The sequence below is a fragment of the Stegodyphus dumicola genome, chromosome 5 (genome assembly GCF_044657685.1).
Source record: "Stegodyphus dumicola isolate Sdum_Otavi_A_Nest chromosome 5, ASM4465768v1".
Lineage (NCBI taxonomy): Eukaryota > Metazoa > Arthropoda > Arachnida > Araneae > Eresidae > Stegodyphus > Stegodyphus dumicola.
Window position 1 is genome coordinate 85,183,972 of NC_140772.1, and position 20,974 is coordinate 85,204,945.

Here is a 20,974-nt window from a genome sequence, read left to right on the forward strand (position 1 = left end):
AATGCATATGGAAAACAAATTTCTGAGTTATTGACAATATTTAAAACTGTGAAAATCGCGTTCATACACATTGGGGAAATTTTTACTAATTACTCAGAACTGTATTTTCTTAAAATTCATATCTTATTTTGTTAACAAGCATTTCTGATTGCTTTTCGAGAGCAATATTAAAGTATATTAAAAAAAAAAAATACGATTTACAGTTTATCAAACAAAGCCGTTTTACCACGATAAATCTGTGGTGTGTTTCGCTAACAATTCAAGGTCAGATCATCAATTACCATATTCAGGGGTGTTTGTGGGACCCCAAAAAATCCCCTGAAACTTTTACGGACTTACTAACTGACATTTTGGAGTTTCGAGAAGGGAGGGGGGAGAGAAATGAAAAATTACAATTATGAAGTATTGAATGACCTAATTATAAAAGTTCAATGAATTACTTTTTTTGCAAAATTAATAACCATAAATTTTCAAACATATAAACTACTACATTTTATGTAAATATTTCAAATTACCTGAATTAATTCTTTAAAAAAAATATCTAATTTCTGCTGCTTTTTTTTTATTTTCTGATGTTTGTGGGGTTGTCTTTCTTTTGTGGTGAACTTCATAATTGCAGGAAGGTTGACTTTTATTTTCCTCATTTACAGTTGAAGAAATTTCCTCGAGAACTGCACATGCAGAGGTAGAAGCAGTTTGCTTTTCTGCTAATGTAGAAGGTTTTTCAGAGACTTTTATAGGTGACTCATCTGAAATACATGTTTTTAAGTCCTCTTGATATGTTTTCCAACTTCTGTTCACATTCAGTAAGAGATCTTTGTGAATTGGATCAGTCATTGGATTTTTTGAGCCATATTTTTCACATGAGGTTTCTTTAGAAGCCATTAAATCATATTTAATAGTCTGCACTGCATCTAGGGAATCAATCTTAAGAGAGGTTCTATAGTCAGTGACAAGTGTATCCATTAAGTTGAATGCACTTCCCACTAATGGGCCATGGAAGCAGCTAAGGCAGGCTTTGACCAATTTAGCCAATGTAGGATACTTATAATCGTTTGTGAAATCATCTTTTAAATTAAAAACTTTAGACAAATATTTATCAATTGTACACTTGACTTGATTTCCACTTTCATCAGATGTGTAGAGCATTTCTTTGGTGATATCAATATCACTCTGGTATAACCTTATTTAAGCTTCTACTTTTGACTTTTCATTATCACTAAAAATATGGGACATAAAAGATGATAATTTTTCAAAAGCTAATATTGTACTGGTTTTACCTCTTAGCTCTGGATCTAATGCTGTAAAACTAATTAGATATGAATTTTTAAGGGGTAATTTCTGTTTCATATGCTGTGCTGTATTAGTATAAGCTTTCATCAGAGAAATTTGGAATTCTTTTGCTATTGGATGATTTTTTGATAATTTCTTCAGGAGAGTGGAAGCTTCTGCACCAGTAAATATTACTTTGCTAGGTAGATGGAATTTGGATTTGTGACATCAACCTTTAATAAATCATTATAAGATGTGCACTCTATATTTTCTGGCTTCATAAAAAGAGAAAAATTTTGCCACCAATTTATAAATACTGGAATGTATTAAATGAAGCATTGGTTTTTTTGTTTCAAATAATTTAATATATGTGTTGAACTCTCGTAATACTGCTGAATATAATGCCATATGCAATAAAGTTTTGTTTTGCATAACAAATAACCCATTTAGTATTCTTTTTTTCCGAGCTAAAGCATCCTTCGTGAGTTGTTGGGAATGCAAGCAAGAATACACCCCTTCAACAATTTTTTTCTGAGCTGCAGAAATATTTCTTTTATTGTATACAGTTTCAACATAAGAAAAATAATCCCCTTTATCAGTTTTATCCAAGTAGTGAAAATAAAATGCAATAAGAGCATCCCACAGATCTTTGATTCTTTCTAAAACAAATAAAATGTACACCCACCTATGGTCTGGTCTCTTCAAGGGCTTAAGTTTTTTAATGGCAAGGGATTCACAGATTTTGAAAAAATTTTCTCTTTTACTGCAGCTTTTCATATCAAAATAGATATCATCAAACAAATCTTCTAAGTATCTATCAAAACATGAAGCAAATTTTTTTGCACAGTTATTAGCTGTGTGACATGTGTCACCATCAATATCTAATAAGTGGGGTGCTTTGTTTAGTCTGGTTTCAACACCTTTTTTTTTTCCACGCACGGTGTTACATGAGTTCATTAATACACTAATTAAGTTTGCCCATGGAATATTATTATCTTCAATAGTATTAACAACTGCTTTAAAAACAGCTTCTGAATTGCAAGATTCCATCTTTAGAGATGCAAAATGATGAACTACAACTTCATTTTTATTGTTGTCATAAAACTGCACCAATATTGCCAGTATACTTTCTTGAGCATTGCTAGTACTTTCATCCAAATTTAGAGAAAGTGGAGTCTCCTTTAAAGTTTTAATGATATTTTCCTTAATAGTTTTTGCGAGCGCATATTTCATCTTATAACATGCAGTAGTCCTGGACATTTCCAACGAGTTTAGTGTCGTCTGATCGCGGCTCAACTGTTTGCAGAGTTCAATTAAATTGGGAGCTACATTGAAAGTAAGAGAATTCTCGGCGATAAACGAAGTTATTAATACCTCTTGGCGTGCTTTTCTTGTCACTATATCCAATGGCCGAGCATCAGTCTCCAGTAAGTCATCAGTATTTTTTGAATTAGCATAATTACTTAAAGTCATTGAATGTCTAATGCACTTTGAATATTTTATGTGCGTCACAGTTTTAGAATGATTTGTGAAAGCCTTGAATCCTTCCCCACCATACTTCAGCAGTGAGTTACAAAAAACACAATATGCTTGTCCAGCAACATTTATTTTCTTGCACCATGTGCCGATGGTATCCCCATTACCATCTCTCCGTTCAATCCAATTCCACCTAAATGCATTCCGGACCACCTTCTTTTAATTGTATAATATCACTATTTATATCGAGAAATTCATAGTGAAATTCTCTTGCGTACATAAATAAAAAAATATTTCGATAAACGAAACGAAAAATTTACACGTGCATCAATAAATGAAATGAAAATTTTACACAGCGGAGAAAAAAAAGTTGAGAAGCGGTCAATGACAAATAGCTAATACGGCGAAAAATCCCCCTTCTCTACTTATTGGCGCCACACCAAGAGAGATAAGACCTTTGAACCCAGAGTCACGTGATTGCACATCTGGTCGAACGAAGTCTCTCCCTTTTTTTTTCTGCCGCGCCTACTTGCCGAAAAGAATCCAGAAAAGAATGTCCGAGAACCGGGGGAATGAGTCATAACTTGCAATAAGGAAAGAACAGAAAAGAAGTTTTTTCCCCCTTTTCATGCATTATCACTGCCTTTGGAGAATGAAAGGAAAAGTTTTCACCACATACACTGACCTTGCGTTTTCTGCTTTCAAAGCAAACAAAATTACCCAGATCAAAATAAATAATTCATTATTATTCCTACTTCCTTTTGAACGACGATCCCCGGAATTTCCGGGTATCGAAGTTCAAAATCCCCGGAATTCCGGGGTTTCCCCGGAGCACAAACACCCCTGCATATTCCATTTTACTAGCCAATTTTGGATAATAATCGTAAACTGCAATGGAAAGAATTTCATACTTCAGTTGGTAAGACCCTGCTTTTTGTGTTAGTTGCTAACTTTCAACGTTTACTAAAAAAGACGTAATTTGTTAATTGCTAAGTTCAATTTCCATATCTTTTCAAAATTGTCTAATTTGTTTAGGGGTTGAGATCAATACATACTATTGAAAGCTAAGCCAGTAATTTACACTGGTTATTAAAAAAAAAAAAAAAAAAAAAAAAAAAAAAAAAAAAAAAAAAAAAACTTGATGGAGACACCAAATGACTTTCTTTTTGTACGGCCAATTAAATTATGTATATATTTGCTGCACTTCATTTAAACTTATTTTTCCGAATTAGAGCTTAATTAGCCGAACCCTCAAGACAAGTTGAAAATGACATCAAAAACTGCAAATTTTGAAAATGCATATCCCTGCCAATTCCTATCATTAGGGAGTCAAACTTATTATACTTTTATTTTTTTATGATGAATATAAAACTTTCCCAAATATAAGTAAAGGGAAAGGGTATGAAATAAGTAATCGAAATTTAACTTTAAAAGTTAAATTTCGATATTCGTCGAAATTTAATTTCTTTTTAATTTAACATTGCTGAAACGTGAATATTTCACCATTTAGAAACTTCTGCAATTGGAAATATTGATGTAGGAGTACTACCAAAGACAGCGAAGATAAAAGAAACGGGTAAGGGGTGTAATTACATATATATATATATATATATAATAATTTATTTCCTAAACAGTATTGATTAATTGATTATATTATCTATATATATGTTTGATACTGCCAATTGCAATAAAAAAGGGAGATCCACAACTAGTAGCAGTCCCGTATACAAAATTCTACGGCTAATCGTTTTTGAGTTATGCGATATATATACAAGGTAATTCAGAATTCATCCTCCATATTTGGTGGGGAGGTAGGGAATAGGAAAAGAAGGAGATTTCACATAGGAAAGTGTGGGTGCAAACGAACGCCTGGTGGTGTAGAGGGCGCTGTGTGTACACAACTTCCATACGTAAGCACAGCTGTTTGACGTGTGCAGCCAGACCTCATTCGACTAGGTGACTTTGCAGAAGTAAAATAAACAGGTATACGTGGAATGAACTTGCAGATATGCATGTAAATGCCAGGCATATTCCAGAAGGTCCGGTTGTCCATGTAACGCCGTTCTGAGTCATGCATACTAGCACATGGTCAGCAGTTCGAGCACCTCTTGTAAGTCTGTAAAACCGATGCAAAGAAATGTTACATGTAAGATAATAAATGTTTTTTTTTTTTTTTTTTTTTTTTTTTTTTTTTTTTTTTTTTTACCTTACTACTTCCTTTTTATGTGTTCTTTCCATCATTGAACTGGGGTCATTTTGCCCTACTACATGGTACATGCGCCCATGCATTCCTATGTGAAATCTCCCTTCTTTTCCTATTCCCTATCTCTCCACCAAATATTGATGATGGATTCGGAATCACCCTGTATATACGTCTGTACTGTACGTACAAATGTAACAAAAAAAAAAAAAATCCAAATTTAGCAATTTGGAGGATCGATCAAAATGGATATTTTTGTTGAACTATGATACCCGAAATTTTTCACGATTACAGGCTTCCTTTACTTCGCACAAGGAAGTAAAAAGGAAAGGGGGAAAAAATTAAAGGTCAATTTTCTAGTGCCATGTCATGTGAAGACAGGAATTTACAAAGCCCTATTTGTTGAAAAGTAGGCCAAAAGGTTCACAGACAAAGGCTTTGCGATTGGATGCTTTACCGTGGGTGCACAATTCATGACTTATATGCCACAATTTAAATCGACTTCTGATTCATACAAACCCTTAAAACACTCAAATGATACTCTTTATTAATAGCTTCGCCAATACAAGGAATTACGTTGCACAACACTTAAGCAACTCAAGAAAATAGTCAACATGCCCTTGAGTTTTGACTGACTGCTTGCTGTTTGTTTTGACTTTTCGATTTTACTTCACCTTCGAGCACCATTCATTTGATTAGCTGAACTCTATTCTGTATCAAAAATGTAATTCCACGCTCAGCAACATTAACAATGAGGTTTTAAAGAAGGACTTATCTTTAGAAAGCATCTTCCAGACAACTTGAATCCTTCGAAAGTTTCGGAAAAATTTCCACATTTTTAAACAATTTGAGAAGTGACGCACCACAACCACAAAGCATCTTTCAGAACTGCTTGACCACATTCAAATGATATGTGAATTTTCTTAATAATAATATCGTTTATTGTTAAAGGACGATTGTTAAACGTTAAATCTCTTAAACGTTAATCTTAATTTGATCGATGTGTTTGTTGTTCATTAACTGAAGGTCTGTTACAGCATGGTCCATTTTCAGCGCATTCTCTGCATTCCTTAAACAATTTTAAATTCCTTAAACTTATTTTTTAATAAATTATTGTTCTCAAAGGCTCTTTTCAACATTTTAAACGTTTCTGCAGCAGAAATTTCGTTGAAAAACAAAATTTTAATGCATTTCCTTTGCTCATTTTATGTTCGTCATTTAGGGCAATCGCTAAAACAAAAATTCTTTACTCGTTAAAAAGGAATTGATTTAAACAGACATGAAATGCAAATTGTTGCCAAATGTCGATGACAGTCGTAACAACTTCTAAAAAAACTTTTTAAGGAATTTCTTGTATACTGCGGGAAAAAAAAGGGGGGGGATAGTTCTATATCTCTCGTTCTACTGGGCCGATTGACAAAATTCAAATTGCGTTTTCCATATTTCGAATCTAGGACTCAAATTACGCCTAGCTATTAAATTTTGTAAAATTTGGTGCGAAATTTAAGGAGAAATTCAAAAATGTATCTTGGCGCATTTTTTTCAGTTCGCGCCAAGAATAATTCAGTTGGCGAACTTCTTAATATATGGCAAGCAATTTTCCATTCCCTCCTATTATGCCGAAGAAGAAAAAAAAGCACCTTGTTCCTACCATTTTACATTGTGCATATGAGCTGAAAAAAAGATCTCATCGTTCCTCCTTTCAAATAATTTTAACAAAGTGCCTAAACCACATTTGATATTTTGTGCTTTCAACAAATATGACAAATTTCAAAACGCGAAAATATATAAATTCACGTGTATCTTCGGAAATTTTGAATAAAAAACTGTATAATCTTTTGCAGGTATACTTAGAAATATGTCTACTTTAAGATGATGGTAAAATTTTTACAGATTATAATTCAAAAATGTTTTTGAAAAATTTATAAAAATTATTTAAAAATAAATCATAAAAAAATGGGCGAATTTTATTTGGAATGAACCTAAATTTCGAAATGTGAAAGGTACAATCAAATAAGTTTGATAAAAAATAAATAGTAATAAATATATACCAAATTCAATTAGCATGAAGGAGCCAAAATTTTGAGAACTGATTTTTTAAAAACTACTTGTGCGATTTTTACAAAAATTGGCAATCTGGCATAATTCAAGCCCTAGAATCGAAATATGGAAAAAACACCAGACTTAAAAATATATTTCTAAAACATATAACTCGCTTTTTCATCAACAGAGGGCAGCATATCACCAAAATTAAGATGCAGAAAATATTTCGCGTTGCCTATTTTGAAAAACTAAATTTAAATGAAAAGCAGGAAGACTACAATGCAATCAGCAGCCTAAAACAACTCAACTCATGGCGTCATTAGTTACGCCCCCTCTTGTGATGTCATCAATGACATTGCATATTGCACCTGCCCCGTTTGATTCACACATTTTTTATTTTACATATATATATATATGTATATATGAAATTGGAAATATGTAAATTAGAAGTTAAATTAGCAACAGCCCCATATTCCTCATTTTAATCTGGGCACTTCCCCTTTCTATTCTAAAAATAGTAATAATTTTTTCTGGACTGAGTCATTTCTAGATTAATCATATAAAATGATTTTTACATAACGATGGTAGTGTAGCTCATTCGGAAATTAAATCGAAAACCTCTCTCTTAATAAGCTTCCATACTGAATAACTTATCGGTCTAGAAAGCCTGCTGCTTGTTCTATTCGTTCTCATACAGTGCCAAGCTATCAAAAATGTAAATGTTTCAAAATAGGCATGATCAGTGTGTCAAGTACACTGTGACCGCAAATATCAATCGAAATAAAAAGGAATATTTAATTTGAGTATGCAGCCAAGTTTGTTCATTCTGAAGTTGATAAACTTTGATGATGATGTACCAAGAGAAACAAATTCTCTATATTTTTTTGTATTGGGGACGGATTCATGTAGTTGACAATTTACAATGCTGGACACGTTTATTTTATATTTTTTCACAGTGGTTTACTGCATTTTTTGCCAGTTCCTTATTTTATGTTGAACACAGTATTGGGTTTAAATAATTTGTTTACTTTATCACTATATATATATAATTCTAAATACATTACATGAGAGAAAAACAGCAACACTATGGAAAAGTAAGTAGAATGTGAAAAAAACTAGCAGCCAGCCAGAGAATGCATATATATGCATATATAAATAAGTAATTCAAATTCAAACAGATAGTATAGTATAACAATTGAATATACGAGTACACAGTGATCAGTAGAAAATTAGAAAGAAGGACACAACCTTTTGTGGAAATGCAAGAACTAAACCTTTGAGGTACTGATGAAATCAGAGTACAAAAGTGTCCTGAGGGATGAATGACCATATACATTCCCCATACATATTCCCCAATTCATTCTCTAATTGAGGCTGGGCAAATCAAGCGAACAATCACCAATCACTCTAGATCAGTCTGAGATGGCCAAGTAAGCATCTGGGTACAGTCCAACTACCAGTCTTAGACCTCTAGATAAAAGTGTGAAAGAAAGTTTGGTTCTCATTTTAGGAGACAAACGAATGTTCCAATATTTCCAATAATGACTGAACTAAAATTTTCTTTATTATTTACGGGAAACATTCTGGCCTTTTCTATGGGTGATCTTTGTTTGCATGTTCCAATTTAAGAAATGAATCAACTAAAGCAGCCTTAAGACTATGAAAAATTTGATCACATGATACGTTTCTCAAAGCCAAATCAATCATACCTTTCTTTAAAATTAAATGCAAGCACAGTGCCTTTTTTAATGCTTTATTTAGTATTTAAAAATGAGAGAGTGCAACACTACCTTATCAAAACATGAATTAAACTGACACATATTGGAGAAACTGACTTATCTTTCTCACAAATGGATTCAGTTATTTTGCTCATGTAACAGATGTATCACAGGGATCAGCTTAATGCAGTTAGGTAGTATCTGGCCAGGAAGCAGGGTAGTAGAACCAGCTGCAGAACTTCACCCACATACTATTATGGTACCACTACTGAGCTGTATAGTATCCAACAGTCGCAGCACTACTGAACATGTCTCCACATCATCTCTAGCTATTTATTCAGATGTGACACTTGTCCACACACTACCCTGTGCAATTCAGTCATCCAAGAAGCTATGTTCCAAAATCCTGGCTATTGTTCCCATTTGTAGCTTTGCTTCAGGATAGTGTTCATAAAAGGCAGCAAGCTGTCATTAAGCAATCATCTGGAAATTCTTCTTGCTGATATTGAATCATCCAAAGTTCCTTGCAAATTCTGCATAACACTGAAAGTCCTGCTTTGTGGGCTAATACCACATGTTTCAAATGCATCGATCTAGGCATGACATCTATGTCAATGCACTGGTGCTAATGCCATGATTCATCTTGCCTTGTTCAATCCACTTTCTCCAAATTCTTTGCACAGTACATGCATGTAGTGTATTTCAGCTGCAATATGATAGGATAAACCAAACATTTGTAGATTCGAAGTGAAGCCCACATAAAAATGCCTGATTACTGAAACTGACTTTGATGGCATTTCTTCATTTTCTAGCTGTATTTTAAGAAAGTTAAATTATAAATCAAATAAATGTTAACCGACAAATTTATGATTAAATATCAGTATTAAAAATAACATTTCTTTAGATTCATTATTTTAAAACAACCTAGACAATACCTATCACATATATTTTTCAAAACAAACAAACAAAAAATAAATAAATAAATAAATAAATTTAATGTGAGAAATATTTAAATAAAAGTAAGTCAAAGAACGAATCTAAAAGAGAGGCACAATCTTGCTCTACTTGCCATGATGAATTTCGTGGGCTTGTTCTGATGTTACCGTCAGACAAGTGAGACAAGTCACAACACAAGAATCTAAAACATATACTTGATTTCAAATTTCTTTATCATTTATAACTTTCATGTTTTATTTACAGAGTGGAAATTTTTATCTCAACTGTACAGGCATCATAACCAACAGAAATAAGCTAGAAAATACAAACTACACACAAAAAGCATGAAACCGAAATTAAACTTGTGATGAATGAAGTTAGAAATTCAAGCAATTATTTCCCCTTTAATAAGCACTGCCAGAATATTTATGTAACAAAAAGACAGCTGATTATTTTTATACATATTCAATAGTATATAAAATACAAATTTATAAACTTACTTAACCTGACTGAATAATTAGTTACAATAATAAATAAAATATTTTAAACTATAAACTTAACATAAATACGTAAAGCAAATTTAAAATGTTTGCTATATTTCATGTTTTCATAAAATTATAAAATATAAAATATACTTGAAAAGAAAACAGGTAATAAAGATATTATGCTATAAAGACTGCATTAAAAGTTCCTATTGGATATTAAAAAATATACAATTTATCTTAAACTGTTGGAAAAACATATTTATTTTCACTCTCATATTATTTCCTTCCATCATTACAGATTTCAGATAAATTATGCATACAACTGCACTTTAATTTACACTAAGATGTACAAATTATAGCTTTATGTAATATGTCAATTAAAAAAAAGTTTCAGCTGTGTCAGATTTCAAGTATTTTCATTAACACAAAACATATGATTTTACATATTCAAAATTTAAAAAGAATAGTTCATGAATAACTAATATGAAAAGAATTCACAGGATATTAAGTCGATACTGATTTGTACCTTTATGAATTTCATATGCAATCTGATATAAATGTTTTAACCTTATAATATACAGAAGAAGAATTAACATAAATTCTTCACTAATATAATTTTACATTTAAATCTATTATTTCGGTTATGCATATACTTTCACTACACAAAATTTATATTATTAAAAGTTATTATCACATTAAATGCCACATTAATTTTTTGTTTGGTCTAAGGCTGATCCCTAGGACTGACACAGCATTTGACATGTTACTCGATTACGTAATGTGCTATCACACTGATTTCAATGTTAAAGTTGAACTTAAATTTCATACCTTAAAATTAACATCAAAATATGAGACCTGAAAAGTTAACAAAAAGATCAGAAAATCTGCAGAATACAACAGCATAAAGAAAAGAATTTATTCATTTAGTGCTTTTTTACAATAGTTATCTTTCTGGACTTGCAGTTTTAACTTCTCTATTACACCCTGTATTACAATGCTTTTCTGTTTGGATGTCAATAATAGAAACATTCACTGTCATTAAAGTGGAATTATATATTTAAATATACGTACAAGGTGTCTCAGTGCCATGTTCCAGAACTTCTAGGAGGTGTAGGGTGTACCCGAATGCTTTTCTGATGTGGTAGATAGCACTGTTTCAAGACTTTTTGCAGGGAATCATCACTTCATACAAGGATGCAGAGTTATTAGGATGAATAATTATATGTATGTTAGCCGATATGCATTTAGTATATGGGGGCTGCTGATTGTAGTGGGTCAGCCACACAGCTCTTGTACATGGAACGATATTCTGTAAGGCATACACCCAGCCATAATTTCTTTGCAAGGCTATACGAGAGGTAAGCTGAAACAGGCTCTTTTCAAAGAGCTACCATGAATCAGGCACAATCAGCACAGACTTCGGACATCAAAGAGAATGTGTTACATCTAGTACATGGGACTTAAAGTTTGAGTACGTAAATTCTAGCGCAAACAGACGGGGCTTCCCGTTTGGAGGATTTTCAGAGAAAATGAAATGCATCTATATCACGTACAGCATATCCAGACACTTAACCAGGCAATTATTCACCTCATACTGCTTCTGCACAATGGTATCTTGAAAACTGTGCTATAGATCACCATTCCCCTGTTAATGTGTTCTTCACCGATAAAGCATTCTTCACAAGAAAAGGAGTATTCACTGCATGTAAAGCCCATCTAATGGGTGGTAGAGAATCCTCTTGCAAATCAACATTGTGCAGCACACAGTCGGTTTTCGGTTAATGTTTGGACTGGCATTGTAAGGGATTATCTCGTTACCTTGTTGTCTAATTGGCTATAAATACTTAATCTTTCTGCAGCAAGTCATACCACAACTTGTAGATGACAAACAGATTTCTGCATTGATGTGACAAATAATGTGGTTCCAACACGATGTGGGGCCCTGCCCATTTCAACCATAACATTCATACCCACCTAGACATCACATTTGGCCAGCAATGGATCGTATGAGGTAGTTTGGTGCATTGGCCTGTTCAATCACTGGACCTATCATGACTCAATTTTTTTTTATGGGGGCATATGAAGACACTGGCTTACGACACCCCATTGACAATGCCGAGGAGCTGTTGCACGAATCACAGTAACTGCCAGAAAAATTCAAGATATGCCTGGAATATTCCAGAATTCCATGCGCCGTAGATATGATGTATGCATTGTAGTCAATGGACAAAACTTTTAATACTATCTTTGACTCATGTTACTTTTGTTCATAAAAATTTATTATTAAAACGAATATAAACTTACCAAGTTTCTTTTAATTTCTGATGTTTCTGTGTACACCAGCATGTCAGGAAAGCAGTTCCAACCCTGCACTGCTATATCATTCCATATCACCACGCTGCACCCAATCCTGCAAGAAGTTCTGAAGCATGGTACTGAGACACAATGTATATATAAATTTTTTTGATACGTCAACCCTCTTCAAGAAATCAGCAAAAATTTAATTACTTTTTTTATGTACAGTAAGACCTTGCTTCAAACTGTTTTGCTGAGTGGCGTTTCAGTTTAATGCTCTTTTATTTGAATTGTGGGATTCCCCGAACTTGCACACAGCATTACGCCAAAGAACATCTAAGTAAAGAAAAAAATGTTCTATAGACGTGTAAACCAGTTTGCTATCAATAAAGAGAAACAATCAATAAGAGAGTTTTTGAAAAACTGCAATATCATGAACGCTGTAGAAAACATTAACCTTTCTTGGAATGAGGTAACAGAAAAATGTTTGAAAGGGGTGTGGAAGAACATTTGGCCAGATCTAAGTGAGGGCAGTAGACACTCTGTCGATGTGAATGGAATAGTGGAATTAGCAAAACAACTGGTTTAGATGAGGTAAATGTGGAAGATGTCGAAGAAATAATGCAAGAAACAGCAGTAAGTCTTTCTAATGATGAGCTCAAGAAATTAGTGGGCCAAGAAGAACAAAAAACTATTGAAAGTAGTGATTCAGAAGAAGAGCAAAAAGAACTTTCAACAGCATTTCTAAAAACCAGTTTGACCACTATAACAGAAATTATGGATCAATTTATTGAAATTGACCCAAATTTTGACAGGAGTTCAAAAGCAAGACAGGGTGTTATGGATGCCTTATCCACTTACCAACAACTTCTTACAGAGTACAAAAGGAAAACTCATATTACATTAGATAACTTCTTGATAAAAAGGCAGAAAATTGGAAATACAGAAGAGATTGAATGATCTGAAATGTAAACATATTGACTTAGAATTTTATTTATTTTTATACGTATATTCCTTTATTATGTTTCTATAATTTTAAGAAATAAATTTTTGTTTTATTGTTATAAAAACATAATTAATAAATTTAATGGTAAAATACCTGACCAGTTTACTACCCATCTTCCCCTAACCCCATTATTTACATGATGAGATAACCTCGTTTAATGCTGTTTCATATTGCACTCTACTTTGATGGAACGTATACCTGCATTAAGCAGGGTCTTACTGTACGTTATGTTCTACCTTACTTTTATGTATGTACTATTCTTTTTTTTTTTTATGCACGTACTATTCTTTTTTATTTTTTAAAATGTATGATTTTAATGCATATCATTGCAAATTAAGCTTATTACAAGTTTTTTAGCAGTTTTAGTATAGTCCTCCTAATATTAATATTTCCTAATTTCAGTTTGCAATAGTTTTAAGTTTCCTTTTCTAGGAGATAATCATAAACATAAAATTAATAATTATATATATCATTTACAAAGCAATTTTCTCGATGCATATTTTTTCCTCTCTCTTCCAAGCCAAGAAAACTATGCCCCACTTTATCTCAATTTCTTCAACTTGATTTATTTTCCTTATATTTTTCCTTTTGAAATAGTAAGTTATTTTATTATGAAGTAAATTATGGATCTTGTTAGAGTATATTTCAATCAGAATAGATTCTCATTTTTAATTTAGTAAACTGCTCTAGAAAATAAATAAAGTACTTCCTTCGCTTTCTTTGATTTTCAGATTACCTAGTTTCATAGAAACTGAAACTTATAGGGAAAATTTTTAATACATAATAAAACATGTAACATTAGAATATAATTATTTTTAAATTAGTACATCAAACCATTATTCAGAGGCATTCTCTGAAAATGAATTTGCACATTTACAGTCATCAACTCTTAAAGTAATGAAAGAACATTAGATATCTTTAAATTTTTAAATAGAACTTTGTTCATTTAGCCCAGAAAAATTTAAATAAATACATATAATCAATCAGAATTAGTGTTCACTCAACTGATTTTAAAAGTTCAAAACTCAGTTAAGTTACTTCTTAATTTACAATGATTATCAACATTCAAAAATTCCCAATAAAGGCTGCTGTTAAATATTGTCATGGATATTTTGTGATAAATAGATGCTAGTCATGGTTATTATTATGATTTTTGATAGAAGGCAAAGTCAATACAAACATAGCTAGCAAAACATATTTATCTTAATTTAACAGCCAAAATCAACAATATATGCTATTAAAAAGTATGATTCTCTCACATCTTTTAAAAGCAAAACTTAGTTACATTCATCAGCATAAAACCAAAACAAAAGTATTGTTCAGTTTCCTGAAATGGGAGAGTTAGCTATTTTTGGAGAATACTTTTATTAACAAATAATTTCAAAAACAAAAATGCATTAAATTCAACACCTAACAGAAGTGACTTCACTGATACATTTTTTAATTTTATACAACTTCTTAAACAACCATCATGCTTTCAAAGGTATAAGTATTTTTAAAATTTTATATCAGTACTGTCTGAAAATAATAAAAATTAACAAAAAACTTATAAATTAGGGAGGTTGAATGAAGGACATACATTTAATAAAACTCATGATGCCCCCTTGCTCAATGCTTAAAATCTGCTGACCCAATATAACCACATTAATAAAAAATCCCTCACATTATACGAGAATGCACATAAGACTTCTCTTTTTAATTAGTGACACATTTACACTAAGAATTAATTCTTTTTTAAAACTTAAATTGAGGCACTTTAATTTTCATTAAGGCAAAAACACATATTACATAGGCTTAGATTTATTAAAATACATTTCATGAAGAGTCAAGACATAAATCTATGTTAACTGATGGAATGTTTGATTAAATAAGAAAGAAAATAGATAAATTCTACATTAATTCTACAGTTATTAGAAAATTAAAAATAATTTTTCCAGGAGAGAAAAGTTTTTATACTTAATGTATTTATTCTTCACAACTAATGAAATGATGTGAAATCAACAGCAATATCATAATTTTATAAATCATTAAGAACTTTTCTTAAGATGCACAAATTTAGAAAATAAACACCTTTTTTTTAAACATACAAAGTAAAATTAATACAACCTCATACTCTGAGAAAAAAATTAAACATAACAAAATTTCATTATGAATATTTCTTTAATTCTTTTCAAGAGAAAATGAATCCTTCTATTCATAAAAAGGCAACATAGACATGGCTTTCTAAATATCCATAATTTAAACATATATGAAATTTCATAGTTTTTTTTTTTAAATTTAAAATGCACAATTATATAAAAAAAGATAAATTTTCCATAAAGAAGACTTTAGTCAACAGAATTTAATAAAAAAATTTAAAATTTAATCACAATTAGAACATCTGCAATATTTTGAGTCAATAAAAGAATACTTAAAAATTTAAAACAAACAGATTCCACATATTTAAGAAGCAAAGCAGAAAAGAAATTAATACAATATTTTGTTCATTTCAAAATAAATAATTTATTTGACAATTAAAAAGACCTAGACTACTGATTCTATAAATTAAATTAATCAATATATCTTTATGATCAAATTGGGTTTCTTATATTTACACAACCGATTTCACCATTTACTCTCAACTGAGATTATAAAACATATTTCCAAGACAACAAACAGGCATAACATTTTTGCTTATGAAAAAGAGCTGTACATTGCTAAAGTACAAGAGCAGTCTTTGGAATGTGTGCAATGATCAAGTTTTTCAAATTCAACAAACAGTATCACTACCATAGAATGGCACTTCAGATCACTGTGTATTTCATATCAAAGGCATTTTTTGTGCTTCTAAACATTCTCCAGAGTCAACTTAAAAATTTCCTTTGTGATGTCTGTATTTTAAGTATCAGTCAACTAGCTGAGATATTGCAGAAAAATAAATCTGTTTTCTCAACCACTATGTAAAATGTTATGTCTGACTCTGAGATGCTGATAATGGACGATCTATGAAAGAAAAAATAAAGTGAAAAAACTCATTATATTTGGAAACAAATAAATATCACTTAAAAAATCATCAATAATATAAACTTCTGAGGCTCAAAATGTATATGCACAAATAGGATCCATTTTCAAATTTCTCAGTAACTTTAATCACTAGATAATTCTCACTATTTTCTCTAAACTATTATTTGATTACATAAAAATGTCATCTATTACAGAAAATTAATTGGCCTCTTATTAACCAACTTGAGAATTTGTTATAAGGAAAATGGGGACACTTAATTTTTGTTTCAGATATCATTCAACATTAACTCAAAATTCAATTTTAAATGCTTCCCAATTAGATATTGGTTTTAAAAAAATCTTACTAAAAAAATATCAGTATTGAAAGCTTACCTCTCAGTGAGATCTGTGGTGAACTGTGGGGGGACATATCTTCAGCAGTTGATTGACTTACTGTTCGACTTCTTATGCTGGAACTGTATGCACTTCCCTTGCTATGGGCATCCAGTAAAGCAGCAGCTAAATTGGGAACACCTCTTGAACATGCACTATCTGCTCGACTGGGTGGTCCTGAATACAACACTAAATTTAGCAAAATAAAGAAAATTTTAAGTATGATTTTTTTTTTTTTAAATTCATAAATGTTTAAAGGCTATTCAAAGACTACATTATTAACCTTTATTTAACACTATATACTTGTTTTCAATTAAACCAATATTAATCAGTACTTATTATCATTTAATATTTTGCAAATGAAACTTTGCCCCCCCCCCTGCAACAGATTCCACAATTTAGAATTTGTCATTCCATTTCTTCAAGACAGATTGTGTTCAAATAATATCTCATGAAATTAAATATGACTTAGAGCTGAAATGGCTATGGAGCTCTCATTCCTGATAGGAATAGGGGAAAAAAAAAAAAAAAAAAGATGTTCAAAACACAAGCACTGTCTGTTGGATCACACATTCCTTTCATGACTGCCAATTCATTTACTTCTGGTCTTGGGAATTAATACCTATTGAACTTTGTGTGCCAAGCCCTTACTACATGTGAATCTCAACACAACATTTGATTAAAATGAATACATCAAGCGGTATGTGCTAATTCCTTGTCATCTTATCCAAATGTTAAAATTGATGACCACTACAAAACTGTGAAAATCAATGAAAGCTCATTCACAATAAGAAATAATAATAATGTATGCCATGTTCCTATGCCACAATGGATTTTCAAAGGATATTGTGAAATTAGAGAATGGTTCCTTGTTTCTGTTCTTGATCATTCTGTTTCATCTAGTTTCAAGCCAAAGGAAAAGAAAAAGAAATGAGCTGAAATGTACCAATGGTGCTGAAAATACATTATACATCTTTAACTGAGAGTGCCACATATTACCATAAGCAGAGATGTTAAGCTTATATTTGGTTAATATATAACACATAAAAGCAAAACAAAACTTGAAAGGAGGTGACTGCTTTACCTCATGCCTGATAAAACCTGTTTAAATATTTTTTCAAAATATTTTTTCAAAATATTTAAACAAGACTTAGGTGATGTGGTAGGTCCTGCTATATTAACTGCTTAAAATTAAAGTTTTTACGCACCTGCTGAAAAGTTATTAGAATATTTTCCCAAAAAACTTTAGTGAAAAGTATGGTAGAATTCCTATACATTTTACTGACATAATATTTCTTTGAATTTTATTTTTCTACAAAAACAATAAAATTATCATTACATTTTAAGAGTTTATAACTAAATTAATTTTCTTTTAAATATGCGTATTTAAAAAAGGAGAATTTTTCAGGATATTCCAATATATTTAATATTTCTTTCTGTTTCTTTCCTTTAGCTGATAGCTCTAGACAAAAGAAGCTCCAATCACTACGTAGCAAAAATTTTCATTGGATTTTTACATACTAATTTTTATTTATATGTCATGACACAGAATTAGCTAATTAACAATATATTTTGCTTCCTTTTCTGAGTACCTGTGTGTTAAAATTACAAAACAGATTATTTCACACAATAAATAGCAAATAATTGTCTGTTTTGTTACTGTTTTTATGATAAAGATACAATTTTTGAGTTAATTTTCTTTTTCATTTCAATTTTGTTTCATATTCATCCTAAAATGCTAATAATGTTTATGTTATTGGGGGAAAAAACTGAAATTTAGTTTCAGAATCTACCTGAATTCATAAGTATGAAAGAAGGTCTCATAGCAAATACACAATAATATATATATTACCAAACAAAAAAGGTACATACAAAGCATACAAATTAAATTCGTTAAATTATATAGAAAATTAGACTATTTTAATTAGTTATATAACAGTGCTATGTATGAATAAAATATAAGTATACTATATAAATAATATAAAATACATGTATACTAATATAAATATGAAATAAGTTAAATAGTTTTTTTACTTCTTCCATTTCAGCCAAAGAAACCTATTTCTTGTGGTTGGTTTTTCCCACTGCGGAAGAAACATGCCAACTCTAAAATGTCTTAGCAACATATTATATTCGTGGAGAAAACATTGCCCACAAAAAGATAAAGAAAGATAAAGGGCACTGGTTTATAGAAATATAAAGATAGCAAATCATACTGTTATCACTAAGCATAAGATCAGCACAATGGAAGTGACTACACAGTCCAATATGTATTTATAGTAATCAATTTCTCATTAAGTACTGCAAAGCAAATTTCATTTCTTCTATGTATTCTTATGATGAAGTGTAAATAATGAAAGAAATCAAGACATTCAATCTGTACTTTCTTGTGGTGCAAAGGTTAACATTAATTTGACACACTGAAAATCCCATCTTCAGCTTGTGGAAGAAAAGTGCTTACTTTCAAATACCCATAAGTTCCTCCAGCTATTTAAAATGACAAAAATTATAACCATATATATGCATGTCATGGAGCTCCATAAATTTAGAAGAGCTCCGATTGTAAAGCTTTTCATAATCAAGCGGAATGCAAAATGAAGACAACAGTGATATCAGAAGCGTAAAAGCGAGGCTACCAATCAACAAAAACAATAATGGATGTGATCTGATAATTTAAACTTCAAAATATTAGTCTCTATATATAAGTTATACCCTTTATGCAGTTCTGTCATTTTCAGGAACTTCCTTATCCTTAACCCTTTCAGGGGAGCAATGTTATGATTTTTTAAAAGTTATGAAAAAGTAAGCATAATGACATGCAATGGTCCTATAGACCAGTGGTGCGCAAACCTTTTCCAACTTCGACCCCTTTTGTAGAGAGAAATTTTTGGCGACCCCTAGAGATAAATGTTCACAAATACGATGTATATTTCGCGCATTTCTTTCGTTTCGAATAAAAACATCATCATATCTGACTCGTATCAATTTTATTTATAATTTTAAGAAAATACTTTTTGTATAACACAAAAATCAGTAAATTGCCCTTTAATGAGACGTATGTGGCTGCAAGTTTCTAATTATCTCATCGATGTTTGGATGTACATGTTGCTAATTGCAATTTGCATATCATCTTCAGGGTTTAAACGCGAGCGGTATTTAGTTTTTATTGAAACTAGTTTGCTAAATCCAGTTTCACATAAATACGTTAATGCAAATTGTATTAACACTCTGATGGCATTCTTGCATGAAACGGGATATTGTTTTTCCACGGATAGCCAACATTTTTGGCAAGGCTGAGTCTTAAATTGATTTCGAAGAGTATAATCACTAATTAGATCTATCGATTGCTCTTTCTCACTAATTTGAAGAGTTGAACTGCATATGTCAAAGGAAAATGGATCACGAATCCAACCAAGATCGTTTTCAGGAAAATCCTCGAATCTTCTCGAAAAATTTTCCTTTAACTTTTCAATGTAATTGGAAACGATGTTTTTAAATGTAAATATATCTATATTATTTTCCTTGATAAAATAGTTAAAGCAAGGGAACATGTCGGTGTTGTTTTTATTCAGTTCAGTTTGCCAGAGACTAAGCTTATTCTTAAAAGCTTGAATTTTACTGGCTTAAGTTATGATAGTTGAATTCTCACCCTGCAAGCTCAAATTTAAGTCGTTAAGTTTTTCGAAAATATCAAATAAATAGCTCAGCTTCCCTAGCCAAACTTCATTGATATAATAACTTGCCAATCTATGTTTCTTTTCGATTAAAAACATATACACTTCATTTCTCAAATATCCGTCATAGTATTTTCCCACGTGAAAGCCATCTGACTTCGGTGTGTAACAGTAATCTCTCATACGTTGAGCACATCTCATTGCAAAGTATTGAAAAGAGACGGCTGTTGTGGCTGTTGCATTTAATGTAGTTAATTGAACTAACAGCGTCTTATTATATGTTGTGCAACTCTTCATCCATATCTTTTGCAACAAGAGCTTGCCGATGAATCATACAGTGATTAAATACCATATGAGGCGCCACCTTCTGAATTAAGCCTCTGAGCCCTTTATTCGAACTTGTTAATGCTGCAGCACCATCAGTACAAACCGCAAAACAGTTTGCCCAGGTAAGGGACTTTGTTTCAAAATATTCATTTATTATTTCGAATATT

General features: G+C 31.3%; 1 protein-coding gene across 1 annotated transcript in view; it reads right to left on the minus strand.

The window, feature by feature from the left end:
- Nucleotides 1–9,859: 9,859 nt before the first annotated feature.
- Nucleotides 9,860–20,974, minus strand: part of LOC118191670 (ral GTPase-activating protein subunit alpha-1) — a 209,439-nt gene continuing 198,324 nt past the window's right edge. Inside the window, 2 exon segments of the mRNA XM_085816841.1 lie at nucleotides 9,860–16,413; nucleotides 16,807–16,983. Coding sequence (XP_085672967.1) covers nucleotides 16,379–16,413; nucleotides 16,807–16,983 — 212 coding nt within the window. The 3' untranslated portion in view covers nucleotides 9,860–16,378.